The 20,176-nt window shown below is 42.8% G+C and overlaps 1 protein-coding gene across 1 annotated transcript in view; it reads left to right on the top strand.

The window, feature by feature from the left end:
- LOC132261208 (homeobox protein homothorax) overlaps positions 1 to 20,176 on the top strand; it is a 195,082-nt gene that overhangs the window by 111,836 nt on the left and 63,070 nt on the right. Inside the window, exons 8-9 of the mRNA XM_059759868.1 lie at positions 2,213 to 2,221; positions 3,791 to 3,895. Of these exons, the coding sequence (XP_059615851.1) occupies positions 2,213 to 2,221; positions 3,791 to 3,895 (114 nt within the window). The remainder of the gene's footprint in view (positions 1 to 2,212; positions 2,222 to 3,790; positions 3,896 to 20,176) is intronic.

Below are 20,176 nucleotides of genomic sequence, written 5' to 3' on the forward strand. Positions count from 1 at the left end.
CATGTCGCCCTCTTTTTTCCTCTCCTCGTGGCGAATGGTGTGCGATGATGCGGTCACGTGACACATAAATCACGAATTTAATGTGTTGTGAAATGATTTCACAAATTCCGCGTCGTCAACGCATCATTCGTTCACATCTTTCTCTATTGCCCTCACAGTGTGTTGCTAAATATTCCATTTTCTTTTGTGAATTAAATCGCTTACAAGACAGCTTTAATTCACATCTCACTTGGGAGTCGAGAGAACAAGACGAATGACGCCCAAAGATCGCGCCAAGTGGGATTGATAGTGCAAAACTCAGGGAGACATGCATACTTTAATCAATTGGAAATGAGATCAAAATGCACGCAAATCGATGGAGTTTTTCAGAAATCTTGTGAATACACATTGAAAAATTGCAAACACTTTAATATAAACATGGAAGATTTATTATCAATCAACTGCACTAATAGACAATGAGAAGATTAAGATAAATCCACTTCAGACACTCGATGACTGGTGGAAATTAATTTAAATTGCTGAATTTCATTAAAATCCACACTGCATAATAATCACATTAATTTTACTTTCTTCCATTTTTATAACAACATGGAGAACTCACAATTTCCGCGCGTTGCCATGATTGAAAGCAAATGAGAATTGTTGCTAACATGCTTCAAGTGCCAATGCTTCGCAGACGAGATTGTGTAATCCATGTGGACAGATCTGCGAGGAAAAGCATGGATAAAAAACCGTTTTTACATCCAACATATGTGGGAAACCAAGACAAATAAATTATCTCCATAATATTATTCAAAAATTAACACACTATCAAGCCAGAATCTGCTCCATCAACTTAATGTCGAATCACATATTTTACATATGTAACTGTTTAAATTCCAATCGGACTGATTTTCTAACCGATTCTGTCTGGAGAATGTTCGAATTCGGGCTTAATTCGGATAATTGCAAAGCGTGAAAGAACGCTTAGCGAACAATTTGGCGTGTCATTGCGAAGTCACAGAATCGATAAAAATATTTGTTTATTGATTCCAAGGGGGAGATAATATGATCAGAAGTGGTGTACAGATCAGGAGAAGTTTTAGGAAGTGGAAATGCTTCAATTTATGCAATATTTAATTCACAGCTTTGATTTTCAATTGATTATTTTACTCTGGGAAATTAATTTCTATTCAAGTCTCAATTTTTACATATTTTTTGAGGTTATGTGACATGATTTAAATCTTAATAACATCTTAAAGTAGACATTCTTGCCCCTAAACTCAAAGTATTTTCACTTTATTGGTAGAAAAGCGCGTTTTTTCACTTAATAAAAATTATGATTTTCTAAAATAATGTTAAATTGAAACATAACCTCAATTTTTCTTTTTTTTTTCAAGAAACTGTTCTAATTTTGAGTTAGGAATAATAAAAGAAAATTAATTAGAAAGAATATGATCACAAAAAATTCACATAAACGTGAGTTTTAAAGTTTTCAATTAGATTTCAGTTACTATTCGATTTTAGCCTTGTTTTAAGCAATCTATGAAGTGTTAAGAATTTTTCATACAAATTGCTGAAGTGTCAGGAAGTGGTGTACAGATTTGAGCCATCATATCTTCCCCTTGATTTATTTTATTCTTTTTCTTACGCGTGAAGCTAATTGATTCGATGGTTATTTGATAGTAAAATCGTAAATTTCCGTAGAAAGCTCCTCGGCGGAGCTTTTGCTTGGCCGGAAAGAGTCTGCAAATCGTCTGCGCGTCTGTGTGAGATGCTCTGAAGACGCTGAAGTGTGGCGTGGCGCGAGTGTGAATGTGGAAGTCATGCACAGCAATATGTGTGTAGTCGTCAACTGCCGGTTGTATTTCGTATTTTATTATTGGACATGGCAGGTCGGTCTTAAATCAATCCCTCCCATTTTGCGTGTGAATGCGCCACACTCGCCGACAGTCTTTCATGGAATAGCCGTCTTCTTGATTTGTGGCAGCACCGATGATAGAGAAGAATTTATGGCGAATTAATGTGACACTCTGCACTAATTATCAAATCTGTCGATGCGCGATGCAATTTCGCGACCGCGTTCTTTGGGACTTTTCACCCCGCGCGCGATGGCGTCTCGAAGACAGTTTGAGCAACAATTACGTCATATAAACATCCATGAGAGTGTAATGGAGTTGATGTATTGCGAGTCATAAACCATACAAATGAGCTCGGATCACATGGCTCGCAGATGCCGAGGGTGTGGGAGATCCGGTTAAAATATCGGTTAGTTGAGCGCCGAAATGATAAATGAACGGGACGAAAATGCTCAACACCCCCTTCGGAATTGCATCGATTTTTCTCACCCCCGCCATCAAAAAAAAAAGAAGAAGGGGAAAGAAAATATACCAAAAACTATACTTGCCTTCGTTATTTTCCACACCAAAGTCACTTGATTCTCTCTTTTTTATTCTCTCGAAGGAATATTATGGGGATGTGGAAACATCCTAATTAATAAAAATTATGATGATGAACCATTGAGAGACCACAATTTTCCCCGGGGCGGAAAACACAAGCTCTGAACGCCGAAATGCTGAAATTCCCATTCGCACTGGGGGATGATGGGCTCATTGTTGTGCCCCATATTAGCATCGAAGCAATATGCCGGAGCCAAAATGAGCAATAACAGTGAGTGGCGAAGGTAAAAAACAATAAATTCTGATATCTCACAGTTCTCCCATTGTCTCAAGAAAACACAGTGCCTAGCGAAAGAATTACCATCGTCTTCTCTCCATCCGAAGGCAGCCTCAGACGCTGTCTACTGCGCACGTAAATGCTGCCAGGGGGTGAAAAAGCCAAGGGATGATGCCGCAATGTAGCAAATAGAACACAGTATAATTGAGAATATTGCCTTTTTTATGAATTTTTATGGCAAATGGCATATTTAATATGTATATGACAATTTTGCCGGCGAAATTAGTTTTTCCACCATTCAATTGTACCCTTGGCAGACAATTGGAATGCCGAGGGGTGGTTTTATTTTCTCCTCAGCAGCAATGAGAAACACCCAGAGAATCATTGAAATTAGTCTGGTAATGGGATTTTTTTTTCTTGTGGGTGTTTTTTCAGCCCTTAAAGACGTTGTTTCTCTGGCGATGAGCAATTTTCGGCAGGTTTTTCTTCAGTTTTCACTGAAATCCAATCAATCACATCGATTGCATTGTCAGTGCAAGGGCGATGACACCCCTTGACTTTCTCATTTCTATGCAAATTGGCTGGTGTTGAAAGGCCAGTGTGAAGGCATTTCTCGGCATTGTCGGGAAATTCTTCTGCCCTGGGAGGAAAAGAAGCGTAAATATCACTTATCTGGTACACACAATTGGTTCGGCTAGCTCGAAGGCAATATCGGGCAAATCGAGTTGTGTTCCATTGAAAATTTTGACAAATTTAATCTGATTCGATTAGGTTCCCCCGATCAGCGCCTAATTCTAAATGACCGATCGGTGTCTAAATTCAATTAACTCGATACTGATAGATATCTGTTTGCACACCATTTATTTATGTCACTCTCACACCGCGCGAAAACACGATATTTTTCCATGGTATCGACTGTGGCTTCTGTCGCTACATTTATGGATTTGATTTAATCACACTTTTGTCACATTTGACAGATACTCTGACCTCCTGACAAAGTGGCCCGCGAATGACGAGGAAATACACTGTTTGCTCGGCAATTAAAGGACACACACTCTCTCTCTCTCTCTCTCGCATGAAATTTTAATCAATTTTCAGCACTCACGCCACCCTTTTTTCTCTACCCCTTTTGCAGGTCGATGGTGTAGAAGAGAATGGACCTCACCTGCCGACGCCCGAAGTACAGACGCTTCGCGGGGGCGAGGGATTCTCTATCAGTCAGTCTTCCTAGGTAGTCCTGGTAAGTCTCTTTCTTTCTCTCTATCGTCCCACTCGAAAACACAGTGCATTTTTCAAAAATTTCCTCTCTGGCAATCCATCATCGCATCAGAAAGTCTATCAGTTGACACGGTTTTGGCGAGTGGTTGAAAAAAAAGCGTGATAAAATTAATTTCTTTTGTCATGTTCAATAAAGCCGCCAATATTTATTACCCGCCCACTTCTAAATTTATTACACTCCTTGTATTGATTGAATACAAATAGACAGTATAAGGCGACTAATTATCATTTGTGCGATGGATATAAATTTTCTTCTAGTAAATACCTTAAAGTTTTTACGGTTTTACAAGGGGTTCTGCGGAATTAGAAGTGGAAATTAAGTCGAAACAGTATCAATGTCCGAAACTTTTCGGCCATGGATTCGAAATATAAATCTCAATTACTATGGATATTAAAGACTAAAACTCCGAGTTGTGAGAAATTAAAGTTTCCCCACTGAGACAATTAGGGAAAGTTTTGCACACACTAATTCCAGAGCTCTCGAAGATGGCTGAGAAGGGTTTTCGGCTTTTTTTTAGTCTTCTTCTGCTCCCCAAACGCCAAAAACCCGATATGTGTATCGAAAGCTCCTTTCTCATGTGCAGCGCGCGGATGAGCTTTTCCACCCCGTCGCGACACATGGCAAAAGTCCACGTGGGAAAGTGAGACAGTGAGTCTGAGCTTTTCAGCGCTGAGTGCTCCACATTCTGGACGGCGAGGCGCCTGTGTGGAAGGTGGATGGGGTTCCAGCTGGTTTCACCATAAAAGCGGTGAAATAACGACGAAAACAAACCATAAGCTCTCGAGTGAGACGGCTGTATGTGGCGCAGGGAATTGTTTGTTGTGTCGGGTGGCCGGGCGAGCTTTCGCGCGCCCGAGGGTGGAGGGATGGAGTCTCTATGGCAACATTGAATTCACCACCACCGTGCAAGCTCAACTCCCCACACTCGGAGGCGCGCGCACACCCTCGCGCGCCGCCGACACCGTGTCCGCGGCGCGCCTGTGTTGAGTCTCTGACTTGGGGCATTCGGTGTACAGTCGGCATGGCAACCCAGCACCACCTTCCCAGTCCCGCGAATCCGCCAAACTGGTTCCACATCATCATCTTCCACCATCGCGCAGCACCACAGTGTCGGAGCATCGAGCTGTGTGTGCGAATGCCAGACTTTCTCGGGCCAAAATAACCAATGAATATCTTCTCGTCATCCTCTCGTCTTGGCCGAGGCGCTCTTCATTCTCGGCGCGCGGCTCCACAGCATCATCCCCAATAGTGTAGTTTTTCGGGTGTGAGTCGCCACGTAGCCTTTTTGCATCATATCGCGCTGCATCTCACCCAATTATCTGCACACCATTCGCCGCCGAGAGATGATGGAGGGTCGAACACACTCCAGATGAAAAATTCATGAGAAGAAAATTGAGATATGCGCCAACGATTGCAACCACTTTCATTGCAGCTCCAATGTCTCACTCGCTGGCTTAGCCTTGGCAGTCATATTGGCCAGATACCAATCCAATTGCCTGAGAAGTGACTTCAGCAATCCTCTCGAGACCTGCACTTTGGCCCCACGAGCGCGGATTTCTTCTCGAATTCCGCTCAATCACTCTCGTGACAAACAGCCAACAACCCCGGCGCAACCGTCGCGAAGTGACTCGCGGTGATCGAGTGTCTTCCCGCCGATATCGCGGCTCATCTCGATCTCGGGTCGCGTCAGCGATCAATGTGCGCGGGATGATGGTGCAGAAAAAGAAGTGGAAGATCTCACGGATATCGGGACATATGATCTGGGCGTTCTTATGTGCAACGCTCGCCTCTCTGGAGTGCTGTGTGCTATTTGCAGCGATCAAGGACTCCTGATAGAGTCTCTCAATTGAGATCAAGAACGATCGAGACATGCAAATGAGCTGCAACATCGGCTTGATCCACTTTACTAAAGGCAATTTTCCTGTCAATTATTCTGCATTTTCTACTTCGACGAATTCGCAAACGAGGTCTCTTCTCCTTGGGGTGCTTCGCGATCGTCTTTTTTGGGCCACTCTCTCGTCAGCCTAGAATTTTATTGAGCCGCGATCAACTGTTTCGCCTGTGTTGTGTGTGAAATTTCATCAAATGGCTTTTCGCATGTTGTGTGTATTTTCTGCAGCGCGCCTAGAGAGGCAGAAAATATGGCCATTTGTTCTAGATCACAATCCATTGGCTGTGTTGTAATTTGTACTCATCGAATAAATATTTCATCATTAAGCTATTTTCCATGTCTAATAATTCAGCTAAATGAGTTTAATTTTTCTCCAATTTATAATCACGTACATGGCAGAAAATGGCCTCTTGGTAAATTATTTCAATGTGATTTTGATTAAATTAACACTAACACCCATTTACTCCTCTCTATAAATACTGGCCGCGGCCAAGCATGGGCACGGATTTTTTACCCGCACTCTCGGATCGCAGCTGAATTATCTGATTTTTCAGAGAGAGAGAAAGAGCTCAAGTATAGTGGATGAATGTTCTTTGAATTCCACAGCAATCATCATCATACCGTTGAGTGGGTAACCTTTAATCATAAATTATTATGCTATACCGATATGATGATGATCTCGATTCACTTCTATGCAATTAACATTTGTACCCTTTCGGAATTCAAGCAGTGCTGACAGCCTATAATTAAATTGAATTTCTTCGCAGCGTCCAAATTTGGTCCGAAGATGGACTAGAACGCGCTTTGGTCCATCGATGGACCGCCGGACTTCATTCTGTGGCTCATCATAAATGAATATGTCTTACAACATTGTTAATTTTCAATTGCACCTCCATTGCGAACAGTCCTCGATGGAATAAATTACCAATCTCTCTGCCGCAATTACGTGTTGTTATATAGCGCTTAAAATCATTGGAAGAATCATGTGAGGGAAGAGAGCAGGAGAATTGAGCTTCGGGCGCTTTTTACATATGTTCCTGACTGCCAAAACATTCCGATCGTGACTTATGGAGTGTATATATTGCCAATCTGCATCCATACTCTCTCTCTCTCTCTCTCTCTCTCTCTCTGCTTACAATGTCTTTGGGTATTTGTAAATTGCCATTTTATACACTCTCGCCATACACTCTGTGTCACGCTGCCAATGGATTTGTTTTGAGACTTCCATTCAATCATCCATTCAATTGAGAGCCATCCGAAATTGAGGGTGTTTAGCGGCTGAAATTATCTCTTTCTCTGGCCCCGAGGAGCCTCTCGCATCCCCTAATAAATCAAACGGAGGGCCTTTGCATGTGGAAAGTGGGTTATCTCCCGACGGCGCGGCGGCGCCCTTCCACCCACCCACCCCCCAAAACGCCCAGGACGCAGGAGAGAGAAAGAGTCCTCACGATGCTCAGACGATCTGGAAATTAATGTCGAGAGGGACACTGTTGAGCGGCGGCCTTAGCGTCACCCCCTCCGGAGAATCCCACCCTCAATGCGAGATGTCAGTTTCAGTCACTTCTGCTTTTGACATGTGCGAAATGAATACTCTCCATGCACATCGGTCCCTTTTCCATGCCCAAAAACACCACCAGACCAGCAGAGGAAACTCAACATGCCCGTCTATCGGTCTCAATTTCATCGATTTCGCTGAGGGAAAAGGAGGAAAGCAAAAGAACGCACTTCAATATTGACGGATTTTACAAAACTTCTGCCCAAAAAGAGCTTAAAGCTGCGCTCTTGGAATTTAAAGAAGATGAAGAAAAAAAATTAATTATAACGGCTTATGTTATAGCCAAAAATTGATATCCAATGAACTTGATCCAGGCAATTACTTTTCTTTTCTTCACCCAAAAATACACCGCGCAAGAGTGGATAAATGACCATTTTGCCAAGAAAATAATTGACTTTTAATTCGTTACAAACAAGAAACAATTTAGCAAAAAGTAAATTAATAAGAAAAAAAAACACTCGTGAATCTTTCAAGTGGCTGAATTAACAAAGTCGTCAATTTTTTGCAGACAATTCACGACGAGATAACTTGGCCTTTACATATGGTAAGACTCTTTTGCAAATGCCACTTTTTAGTGAGTTCGATTTTTTTTTCTCGAATCTTTCTTATACAGTTTGTGTAATCTGAAATTAATTTGTTACTTTTGTCATGAGTGTCTTCTATGAGTTTTGTGGTTTCTTTATCATCCTTTTTCTCGTGCGTCTTTTGGTTTTTTTGTTTATCTGTTTGTAATCTCGCGAGAGTTGCGCGGAGTCAAATTTATCCACTTTCTTGACAAGTTCATTGATTTAACCCGTTGTGGAAGGCGCATTCACTATACCTTCTGCTCAAAATGCATCAGACGTCCGTATCGCATATAAGTCGCTCTGGCAATGTGTATTTTATTTAATATCGTTGACTTTTATTTGTGCCTTTAATTTCACTCGTGTGCTCTTGCGCTCTCCTGCGACTCTGTATACCTCTCCAGATGGTGTGCTGATCGTGTGATTTATGTAGATTTTTGCTCCCATAATCACCAACTTCTTGTTGCCCATCCGCAGTTCTGCTGATATGGCAGAGCAGTCTCGACACACAACTCCGCTCGCTTCTTGATATCTTGATTCGATTGCAAGTGCTGCCATTGGCAAGCGCGTATGGAGAGATTGGAGACGAGAGCACAAGTTGCTATATCAATCAGAGATCAACTAAAGCCCGTGTCCCACTTTCCGACCATCTCGTGCACAGTGTCTTAAGGCTCCTTCTCATATCGCCCGAGAGCGCAGTTTGTGGGCCTTTGAGAGAGAGAGAGAGAGAGAAAAAGAAACTGCGCGATGATGGCGGAGAAAAAGGAAAATGTGAGGAATTCCATGAGATTTATACATGAGAGAATGAGCTATAAATACAAAATGATTAATCCAAAAGATTTTTTCCCCGTCAACATCGTCTCACACCCTCCCTTTTCACCATCATTCTCCACAGGCCACATAATCATTTTATATGTATAAATTAACGTTGAAATTCTTATAAGCCGCTTATCTGTCTTGTTCGATCACGACACTGGAGAATATTTGATATTTTCCCTCGATTACCGAGAATTGATGCGGGAGAATTCTATATAATAATGTGAAAAATGCCTAACGACAAAAATGACCACCTTTGTCACACTATTTTCACTTGTCTTCTCAATGTTGATGAAGAAGACACCCACAAACCAAAAAAACCAAAACCAAAACCCCAAAACCCCAAACCCCAAACAAAACCAAAAAACAAACAAAATAGCTAAAATATGGCAAAATTAGTGGAAAATCTGAAATATTACTTTCCAAAGTCGATTTTATACAAAAAAAGTTCGAAAAAATCACCTTTTCATACATAACTTGAACTTTTCCTCAACAAAAAAAAAAAAAGTCCGTGTTTGAGTATTGAAAGTGGCAAAATTGTGAGTCACAGCAATTTCTCGGCCAAATAGTCAATTAGCGTATCTTATTGCCTCATTTTCACGATTATTGTCTCATAACTTTTTATTATTAACGCATTTAATGTAGCACAATTTATATGCAAAAAGCCAGAGTGGGCTTCTCGGGCGTTTCATTACATTTTTCTCACGTATCAATTGGCAGTTTTGACAGGAAGGCGGTCAGTTTGCCGAGGAAAATTGATGAAATATTTACAATCCAATTAATCAACTGGTAGAAATACACTGCAAAAAAGCACATTCATTTCTTTTCTTCAAAAACTGTTCACTCTTTTTATCTCTCTAGAGATGCAAATTCCACCTTTCTAATGTCTGCCAGCGCTGCTCAGTGATTTTTTGGGTATTTTAATTTGAATTGTGCGGCCGGAAAGGAGATTTATGAGTTGACAAAATGCTTATTAGCATTTATATTTTATCAAGCAAGAGAGGAAGGACAGTGAAAAATTTATTTCCTGCTGGGAATTGAGACATTTGCACTTCATATAATAAATGCTATCACAGCTCTATCGAAGAGCGGAATCTTCAGATGTTGCTGTGAAGAGTGAGAAAGATCAGTGGCCCGAATTTCTTGTGTGACCAAAATTACAAATTCATCGGAATCACATTCTCCTCTGGGCCACGATGTTGCTTTAGATCATATTTTTTTTTCCTTCATGTGTTTATCAAAATCTTCGTGACGTTCCTAATGGAATTCAATGGGCTTTCGTGGGGTCCCGAAATTGGAATTCACTCCAGAGAGCAAAAGTCCTCGACATTAATCCAATTTGGAGCATGATTTAGGAAGACAAACACGCGAGTCTCTCACTCCGACTTTTCCAAATTGCCCGCTTGGCCTTTATCGTTGGTGAACCACATGCGTTTTGATAAAGAACATTTGTTAATTGTTGCTTTTTTTCTACTCCTTCTGGGCAACCCAAAATGCTCGCGTATTGCTCAATATTTTCGGGTGTGAGAGAAAAACTGCTTGAGCAGCAGAACATATAATTGATATGGAGTTGTAATTGTGGAAAAAAAGAGTGGCACAACAAGTGAAATGGGCACCAAATAAATGCTTACAACTTCATTGAATATGTGCGTGCTCAGCTTAGGCGAGCAATTAAGCGCCAAAGCATATAAAATATGTTCTAAATTTAAACAAATTTGAAGTGGATTAATTTGCCTGAATGGTGTGTACATAAATTCAAATGGAAAATCTCGCCCCCAACCCATTTGGGCGATGGTTTAAATTGTTGAATATGGAGATTCCTCAAGTGGCGCTGTAAAATTTATTAGCAGTTTTAGATTATTTATATTTGAATGGAGAGAGAATGATTTGAATGGCTGTTTCACTTTTCAGCAGCTCAAGTGCTCGTGGAAATTTACGGCCCATTTGTAATTAAAGGAGAATCAATTGGTCGAGAGGATTTATTGCATATTTATGTTCACTGCATTTTTCTCTCTCTCTCTGGATCAATTGTCAAAAAAACAGGACACTTTCGGTGTATAGATTTTCGCCTCATTGGTGGCATTTTCCACAATCTCAGAGTCAGAGCGATTGCAACTGTACAACACTTGATGTCTGACTATTTACATGGCGAGTGTTCCCACTCAATAAAACAAATTTCTCAAGACTCACAGATGTAATACAGACATCAGCTTTTCTCCGGCGCGTGATTTATTTAATGTCAGCTTTATCAGGCACTTCTTGTCTTTTCTTGGTCTTCCCTTCCATCTCACTTCCTCCTCAATGGTTTTCTTGCCTTGTTCAAACAATATCTCAGCCTCGGAATCTCCGCGCGCGCACACACACATCTTGTTTGGGGCGCGGAAAAGAAGTTGAGCGGAGAAAATGTGACAACAAATATTGTCCGGTCTCTCGGCATGTGAAAATAATCCAAAAAGGTGGAATTTCTCATTACACCCAGAGAGAGAGAGAGAGAAGTTTGTCAAAGCCTAGGCATCAAATGGATTTGACGCAGCGACATTATAGAACAATATAATGTAAAGCACTTTATTAAGTTCACCGAAAACTGTGATGAATTGCCTGGCAATTCATTTTCTCAGCACCTCTTTTCTCTGGGTGCATCGTCGCCTCTCCTGAGACGCACTCAAGATGGTAAATGAGCGCGAAGAGCCATGAGAAGTGCACAGGGGGCAATTTTGGGCGGGAAAAGTGCAGCACTCAAGATGATGGCTGGAGATGTCACTGAAGGGGACAGAATAACAAATTTCACGTCACTCCTATCTGCCCTGGGACATCAAAATGTGCGCATTCCGGATCGTCACAAGTGGGTGTCTCGCTGGTCTGCAAATTGTCACTGTTTTCTGCACTCATAACACAGCCACGACTGCGGCCTCATTAGAGACGCTCCCTGGATTCCTCTTGCGCGCGTTGTTTGGCTGGTGGCGGAGAAAAAGAGCAGCGCGAGAAGACGATGACTTGGGCGAAGGAAAGGCCAACAATGGCGAAGATGAGGAAGATCGCACAAAATGAAGGAGAATCAAATTGAATTGAGAAGGCAAAAATTGCTGGTCGCAGGGCGAGAAGAGCCCTCCTCAAATAATGTGTAAAGTACTTTATGTTCTGCGTGGGCATCGTGGACAGGTATTACTGGCCATTTACCATATCTCGGTGCGCAAAGTGTATTACAAATGCCAATGCTGAGCTGGCGCGGATGCAAGAAATCGCACCATTTCAATTGGCAACGATGCAACAAGTTGGACAACTTCGCCTCCCAATATATTGACTTCTCCCGCGCTTTTGCCAATAATTTCTTGTTCTCTCTCGCCATCCACATTGTTGCCTCCTCATCTTCACCCTTTCCTCTTTGATACAATTTCCGCGCTCAACGACCATTCGATTGGGACTTTATATGCAAAAATCCACCGCGACTCGGGTGGAATTTACGAGTTTTTTGCTCATATAAAAATCCATCGACGCATTTTACGAGTTCTTGTACTATTTTATTGTATATGAAATTGTGGCAAGTATTTCTACGCAGAGTATCTATATAATATTGCATTTTTCTCAGTGTTTGGCCATTAAGCAATTTTCCCTAACAACATTCACTGGCATTCACCCCTTGATTGGCGCAGCAGAAAAGCTCTTCACATCCCAGATGGAATATTAATTCCGAGTGGTTGGAAATCAATCAATTTAATTGCATCATCCCTCTCATTGTCACCCATGGAGAGACGGGCGGAAAAAGCAGTGATTTCTGGTGCATCGCCATCCGTGGAGTGGGTATTGTGTGTTCCCGGCGTGAGAGTCTCTTGTGGGCCCTCCCAAAATAAGAACCCTCATCTTATCGACAAGACCACTTCAGCTCACTCGAGTGGGTATTCTTGTGCGGCTGCAGCATCCACTCGAGGACGAGGGGAGAGACACGAGAGGATGTATCTCTCCCAGACGCGCCCCATATGGCTCAGATGCTCCAAGATCACTCTGGCTGTGGCCTCAAGAGCCATTGGGAACACGCCGTTAGAGCACTTTTCCAATATCTTCATTGGCAATTAACAACCTCTCTGCGCCGTGCAATTGAAGGGACGGATAAACAAACCATTTTCCGCATTCCACCCACCCCTCAGCTGATTTACAGCCCACCCTCGATGCTCCTCGTCCGGATTCAATGCCGGAATGAGGTCGTGTTTCTCGACAGAATAAAAAAAAATGCCCCAAAATTAGCCGAAAAGCCCCGCAAATCTCATGGCGTTGACGCAACTCTTTAATCCGTCGCTCTTGCCAATGACCTCTTTGGCCCAGTTGCTTATGTGAAAAATTCAGAGAATCCTCCGCTGGGCATCGCATTAAAGTAAAGATTTTGACCAATAAATTGGCGGATTAGAATCCATTTCTCATCCCAGTTCAATAAATTGCCGTCTCTAAAAATAACACTTTCAATTCATCCCGACAAGACCACACACAAAGACACACACCACGCGATGGTGAGATTTATGGTAAAGACACTTCAGCTGAATTTACTGTCGAAGGTATATTTTCGGCAGACTCGAAGAGGTGACAATGGACTTGCCACCCCCCCCAAAGTGAAAGTGTCGAGCGCCACTATCAATATGATTTATTGCCTCTTCACCATCTGAGACCTTCACTATCCATGGCCGCAATGTGGCGCGCGTGGGGGCGCGATTGACGTGTGTGAATTTTTTAGGCGCTGTCTCAGGTGATTTTCAGGTGTATCTCACGATGCAAAATGCATGAGTGTCACTGAACTCCTGTCGTCGACATTACTGCAAATTCGCAGTGGAATAGGGGAACGTGTGTCTCTTTGAATTTTTCAACCACTCAATCCGCCACGATGTTGCTGGCTTCAGTTCCAAAGATAGTGTTTTATAGATAGCGATGGGGATGAATGTGGATTGCAACTGCTCTGGGGAATAATTGCCAACTCATCTTGATGTCTCCTGGACGTGGGGACAAATCGATCTTTATCTATCTCTCTGCCAATTCTGGCCTTCCTGGTATTGTTTCCACTCCACCATGTAAATATCAATTGAAATTCTAATTTGATTTAGAACTCTAATTGGACACGACGTCTCGCATAATTCCCTGGAGGACTGAGAAATTAAATACATATTCTAAAATGACTAGAAATAAATTTCTCTCTTGCGCGGATTTGCAAATCTCTCGCGCATCTCTTGATGGTTGATCCTCACAAGATTTCGCATCTCGTCTCGAGTTACCATTTTGCTGGAAAGATGCAACGCACACAAGATGGCAAAAAGGAGAGGTTTCCGTCTCACATTGGGAGGTTGGAATCTCTTGTGGCTCTGTGAAATTAATTGGAATTAAGAGGGAGAATAAATTTTGCAGAAATTTCACGACTTGACTATCGGATGATCGTAAATATCATTAATTGAAATTATTCTCTTATTTTGCCCCATGGCGATGCACTTCATCTGGCCGTGGTGCTCCTTTTGCGATATTGGGGAATGTCAGGCCTTTGAGAGGATGTCGCCTCATCGCCAAATTTATATCCGCTTGCCGGGATGAAAACCGATGCGCGCGCGCGAAGAGAAGAAATTTCAAAAGTTATGAAGGTATTAACGGTGGGAATTTATGTGGCCACAGTGTCTGAGTCAATTGGCAATCGCGCGTATGCTAAAAACTTATACGTGAATTTATGTTTGCTGCCTCATATTTCATAATTCACGCGCGCACAGCTTCGAAAAATTGCGGATGCACTGTCAATTGGCGGTGCAACATTTCAGCCCAACCTTGATGGCAGTTTTTTTGTTGCTTCTTCCTTCGCCTCATCGTATGAAGAAATTTCTTTTCTTCACACGGAATAACTTACGAGATTACCGGCGAGAAATTCCACGCCACAATTCAGCATCTCACTGGGAAGAGAGACATATCTTTTTCGCCGTATTTGCAGAGTGCATTCGGAATAAATTCCACACTTTATGGCGTGCCTCCACGCCAAAATGTCGTGGACCCATGACTATGGGCTCATCCTCCACGCGTGCTTGTCGCCAATCTCGCGCGAGCTCAGTGTCATCATTGCGAATTTATATAACATGCTACGTCATATCGCAATCATTATGCCGCTCGCAATGGAATTACGGCACGGGGGTGGCGAGATATGCGGAAAGAATGACCGCAGATCCTCCGCAAATATCTCTGATGGAGATCTCTAACTGCATCTTAGGAATTCCTCGCAATGCGTTCCAGGAACAGCGCGCAATATTCCGTCATATTGCCAGAGAGCGAGAGAGATAAAGAAGGGGTTAACTTTGGCAGATGCAAGTGCAATCCCAATTAAAATAGCGTCCCAGGGCGAAGGCAAGACTATTAATTTGCTGACAAATTTATGCGAATATGGAGTGGTGACGAACCCCCTCATTGTGGAGACTAAATGGCTCATCTTTCTTGGCGGGCGCGCGAAATTTCTCCTAATGCCCGATGACAGACCAACATTTCTTCAGCTGGATATGGTGGTCTATAAATTTTAATTAGCCAACTCGGCAAATCTCGAATACCATTTATTTTCATCCCTGAGAGTATTTTTGCATCTCGCTGTCATCTCGAGATTTCCAACTGAATGCAGAGCGAGAGCGAGAGAGAGGGAGAAAAAAGTGGAGACAATGGAGATTTTATCGTGAGATGAGATGACGAGGCCAGAAATCCCAAGAGGATTCCGCCGAGGAGATAAGACTGAGAGGCTCCGCTTTTGGGCCACTGCCAAGGAGACTGGCCAGAGAGAGAGAGAGAGACACTAATGAGATAATCCTTTAATAGCAAATCGATACCCGATGAGAGCACTTAATTGCAAATTTATATTGAACTTTTAATCACAGTGGGAAATCGATGAAAGTCTCTCACGTCTTTAATTTTTTTTCCACCATTCCTTCGCAGCATTTTCTCTCTGTCTCACACTCGGCGACTTCTCGCAGGTGAAGTTGGGATTTGTAGTCCGCCATTCGCGTATTTAATATAAATTAATTTGGCGAAATGGGCGGAAAAAGGAAAGAAATCCGTTCATTAGGTTCATTAACAGAGAAAACGTCGTGGAAAACTTTTGTGAGCTCTTTAAGCGCACGGTGATATATGACTTTTGTCCGCTCTTGGCTGGGTGGATGGAGGGAAAAGTAAGCGAGACAGATGAGGAAAATTGCGATTTTTCCTCTCACTGGGGGGATTTTATACAGCATCCATTGGATGGGGAAGGAGAATTGGATGAAGGCAGAAGAGCCTTCTGGATAAAGGATTCTTTATTATCCCGAAGGAGAGGAAAATTCAAGTCTCTCGCAGACTTGAGAATATCTCAAGCGAAATGATTAGTTTTTGGGTTAGGATTAGGTTTTGGCAAAAGGAGATGTCGCGCCGTTTGTGTGGGGATTATTTTTGTGAAAAAATTCCCACGTTGTTTTTCATGGCATGGGCAAAATAGCCAGAATGGCGCGAGAAGGCGTTCGGACGCCAAAAAGTGCGTATTCCAAGTGGCAATGTTTAATTTTCAGTGGGTTGATTGCCGTCATGATTGACGCGGACAGGTGATTATTGTGTCTCGAGGAATGTGTGTGGCTGCTGAAGGAAGAGTGGAGAGACAATTTAAAAATAAATTAAATCGACAGGGAGAAGAATGCATGATGTTGAGGCATTTGGAATATTTCGCGCATCGCATAAGGAGACACACGAGAGGAGAAATATGATGAGACATTTGATTTATGCACCCAAATTGCCATTTCAATTGCGGGATCGGCGGACACAGCCAACTCCTCTGCCCACCCACGTGGAAGACAAATCACTCTCTCGCGCACACACACTCTTTTCCGCGAATGCGATTCGCAATTACACGCATGTCCTTCGCGCCCAGCGAGTGTCCAAGAAGTCTCGCCGAGACGATCCCGGGGTGGCCACCTTACCCCACACAGTGTGTGATTAATTGTCCTGTGGCGGGATTCAGCACACAAAACTCCGGCTGCGACATGCGGTGTCCGCAGAGCCATCATCGGGGGCTCCTCGGGCGCAAAGGAGGACGAAGAGCGGCGCAAGAGAGCAAAACACCCATGAAATGCCCCACGATTAATGGACTTCAGCAATTGGAGTTAATTAAATAAAGACCATCGGAGGAGTGTGTTTATAGGAAAATTCGCTGGAAGTGTAGAAATGTGCACAGGAACTTTCCCGCGGAAACAGTCATTAAGTGCGAATGTATAAAAATGTCAAAATTCAAATTGAAAGCCAAATAATAATGTCTGACTCTAGAATTTAGATTATAAATACTCATAATCTCATTTTTCCCCCCGCTCTGGGAAATGTAGAGCAAAATTATTAAGAAAAGCCTTAAAAATTATTTCTGACTTTTGTCAAAATTTTATTGGAAGCATAAATATTGTGAAATGCTCAGTAAAAAGTGTTTTCTATAAATTAAAATCCATCAAAATTTACACATCTGCAGTGACTCTGAATGAATTCTATACATAAAATAAATTCATCACCTCAGCCATGAATGCATTGGAGACAAATTTCTTCAAGGTGGGATATTCGGTGGGCGGTTGAGGGTGGAAAATTTCTCTGGGAAATCGATTCAGGCACGAGAACTTCCCGGCAACATTTTCATGTTTTATACATTGTTTAATTCCTGTTTTCCGCTGCCAAAAACACAATTGCCCAGGAACCCGCTGGAAGTCGATTCCCGAGACTTTTTGGGGTGGAGTCGCGACTCGCCCCCACTGAGCTCAGACTGTATGGAAGGGAATGTACTCCAGAACTCACACTTTTCATCCTTCAATTTCCTATCAAGCAAACAGAAGCGCCATTCTGAGTTGTCTGGCATGCGATGTGTCTCTCCCCCTCTTCATATCAAAATCATCCCCGTCACATGGCGAAATGGCATGGTTCTTCGCGCAGCGCTGGAAAATTTATTCATGTTCATGTGTGGCGTTTCGGGTACATTTTGTTTTTCCCAATATAGCCGCCCACACCCCCGGGTTGGCGAGGGGTGGCGCGCAAGTTGTGCCAGAGTGAAAGTTTGGGTGGGTGGGAAAAAAGTGTGGGTGGCGGCGCGTGTTTTCCACGGATCGAACACAATTTTTCTGCAATTTTCGATTGATTTATTGAAATTTCCCCAAGTGTTTCCTGTTTGGTGTTATAACTTGTCTTTCTGCCACGGAAGAAGACACCCAGAACGCCTCTCGCGAGTGCTTTGGAGGCTCGAGAAAGGCCCGCCAAGAGTTGTGACGGAAGAAATGGGATCGTAGTTCAAAAGAACACTCTGGGCTTTTGAAGAAGTGAAGCAATCATTCAATCAACATGGATAGTTCACTAAGATGTTCCCCCAAGACACACACGCTAAATGTATCGATTTATGATGGAAATACAAGTTCAGGGAATTTGTGGGTGTTCGGAATTCATTGACAGTGTAGTTTCCTTTGAGAAAACAATCAATTTAGTTAAGTTAAAATATTCTTAGCCCTCGAGAGCGCGCGATGTCAGCAAAAAATGCCGAGAGTCGTTGAGAAACTTCAGCCGCAAGTCAATACAAAACCACATCCAGAGAACAAATATTGGTCTATTCAAATTAAATGTTTCTCAATGAGTTTTCATCTCACCATCAATTCTCTGCACTTTTGAGCCACTATTTGTCCAGCTTCAGGCTAATTTCTTCACTTGCACTGTGGGAACAATCGCAAAAGATTGGCTCTTCGACGCTCATGAGCGTCTCGCGATGGGGAATTAACATAAAATATTGGCTCTGACCATGAATGAATTACACTTGAGTTGCACTTCTCTGGGCTAATTGCTGGGTGAATCAGCACAAGAACATTCTTGTAAATACAATTCATGTCATGCTAATTTCTTCGAGACGAGCGCAAAAAAACCGCTAAGAAATTTCTCTCTATGTACTTAACGTGTGGATTTTTTTTCGGGGTGGCCTGAAAAAGACAGTCAAATTTTGTCTCACCGCGAGTAAAATATTTTTTCCGTGACAGAAAAATACCCATAAAATTCCATCAAAACACACGATAAATTTCCACACGGTGTATTTAGAGCGAATTCCGATGATAAAAATAGGTCATTGAGGTTCCCCTTAAAATAATCAGAAAAGAACACTTTTAGCATTTGCCGTGACAAAAATAACACAGTCAAGAATTCCACCTACAACAAGTTGAGGGTTTTTTCCTGGTGTGCCAAAATATTCACGCACAACTTTTGCTCAGACATCTGTCATATCCGTCAATCAATCAATTCCTTCGCCAGTATCTCGGGGAAATTGCAAAAGGAAGTTGTCGAAGGTGAGGCAGAAGTATCGATAACTCATGCAAAATCGATTCGCACAAACTTCTTTGGGCACTTTAAGGGTTGTTTTTTTTTATTTCTATCTGTGAATGAAACGCGCGCGCGTCTGCGGAAGTGTGGGGTTGTTGTAGGCAAATTGATATACATTCTTGACAGTAAATTCGACAGCCCGAACAGGAACTGTCCAGGCAAAATTTTCAGCTGCAAATTCTCCCCCTTTTTTCCACACCCCCGCAATCAGACCTTCCGTGACTACCACTTTCGATGGCGCACATGGATGAGTTTCCAGGGACGGAGAGAGGGATTAGGGTTGTTTGCACGTCGCGGGCCAAACAACTGCAGACTTTTTCGGTTGTTTTGCCGGCAAAGGTGCTCCTGTTGGGGGGGAGAGGTCGAAAAAAGCCCCCTGAGGGGGCGGCGAAAGTCGACGGGTGAATTGTGTATGTGGACGAAGTTAATCCTCGTGATTTATTGCCAAGTGTCACGCGAAATCGACGCGATCGTAACATCTCAGTCAAATCGAGCGTCTCCTCTCAGACCCATCGGCAATCCGGGAGGGACAGGCGGCCCCCCGTGGAGGGGGGGATGCGGTGTGAGTGAGATAGAATACTTTTATTGCCACCCCCTTTGCACGAGAGGCGCATCCCCAACCGAGAGCGTGTATATACTTGAAATGCAAATTCCCGTACACGTTCGACCAATTTTATCTGGTTTCGCATTTCGCAGTGAGCTTAAAACCGTTTTCAGCGAAAAAGAATAATGTCCAGCAATTAAGCGTTGCCCATTAAAGCAATATATCACGTGGCACCCGCGTTGAAAGTCCCATAAGCGTAACCTTTCTGCATACGCCGCTTCAGCCACAGTGCTTCGGTGGAGAGTTAAAAGCTCCCCAAGCCGATGAAATGCAGCACAGGATGGACTGTTTTTTTTTGCCTCTCTCACTGGGGATCACGAGCATTCCAAGAAAGTGCAAGAGAAACTGTCGCCGATCTCAGTCCGGGAAATTTCCATGGGGTTTTTAGGCAATCACTCATGAGCAAAGAGGAGACAATCGTCTAAAGCTATGCAGATATACTTAAGGAGAGATCTATTGTCACGTAGTG

This window comes from Phlebotomus argentipes, unplaced genomic scaffold, assembly GCF_947086385.1.
Source record: "Phlebotomus argentipes unplaced genomic scaffold, Phlebotomus argentipes genome assembly contig_8, whole genome shotgun sequence".
Classification (NCBI taxonomy): Eukaryota; Metazoa; Arthropoda; class Insecta; order Diptera; family Psychodidae; genus Phlebotomus; species Phlebotomus argentipes.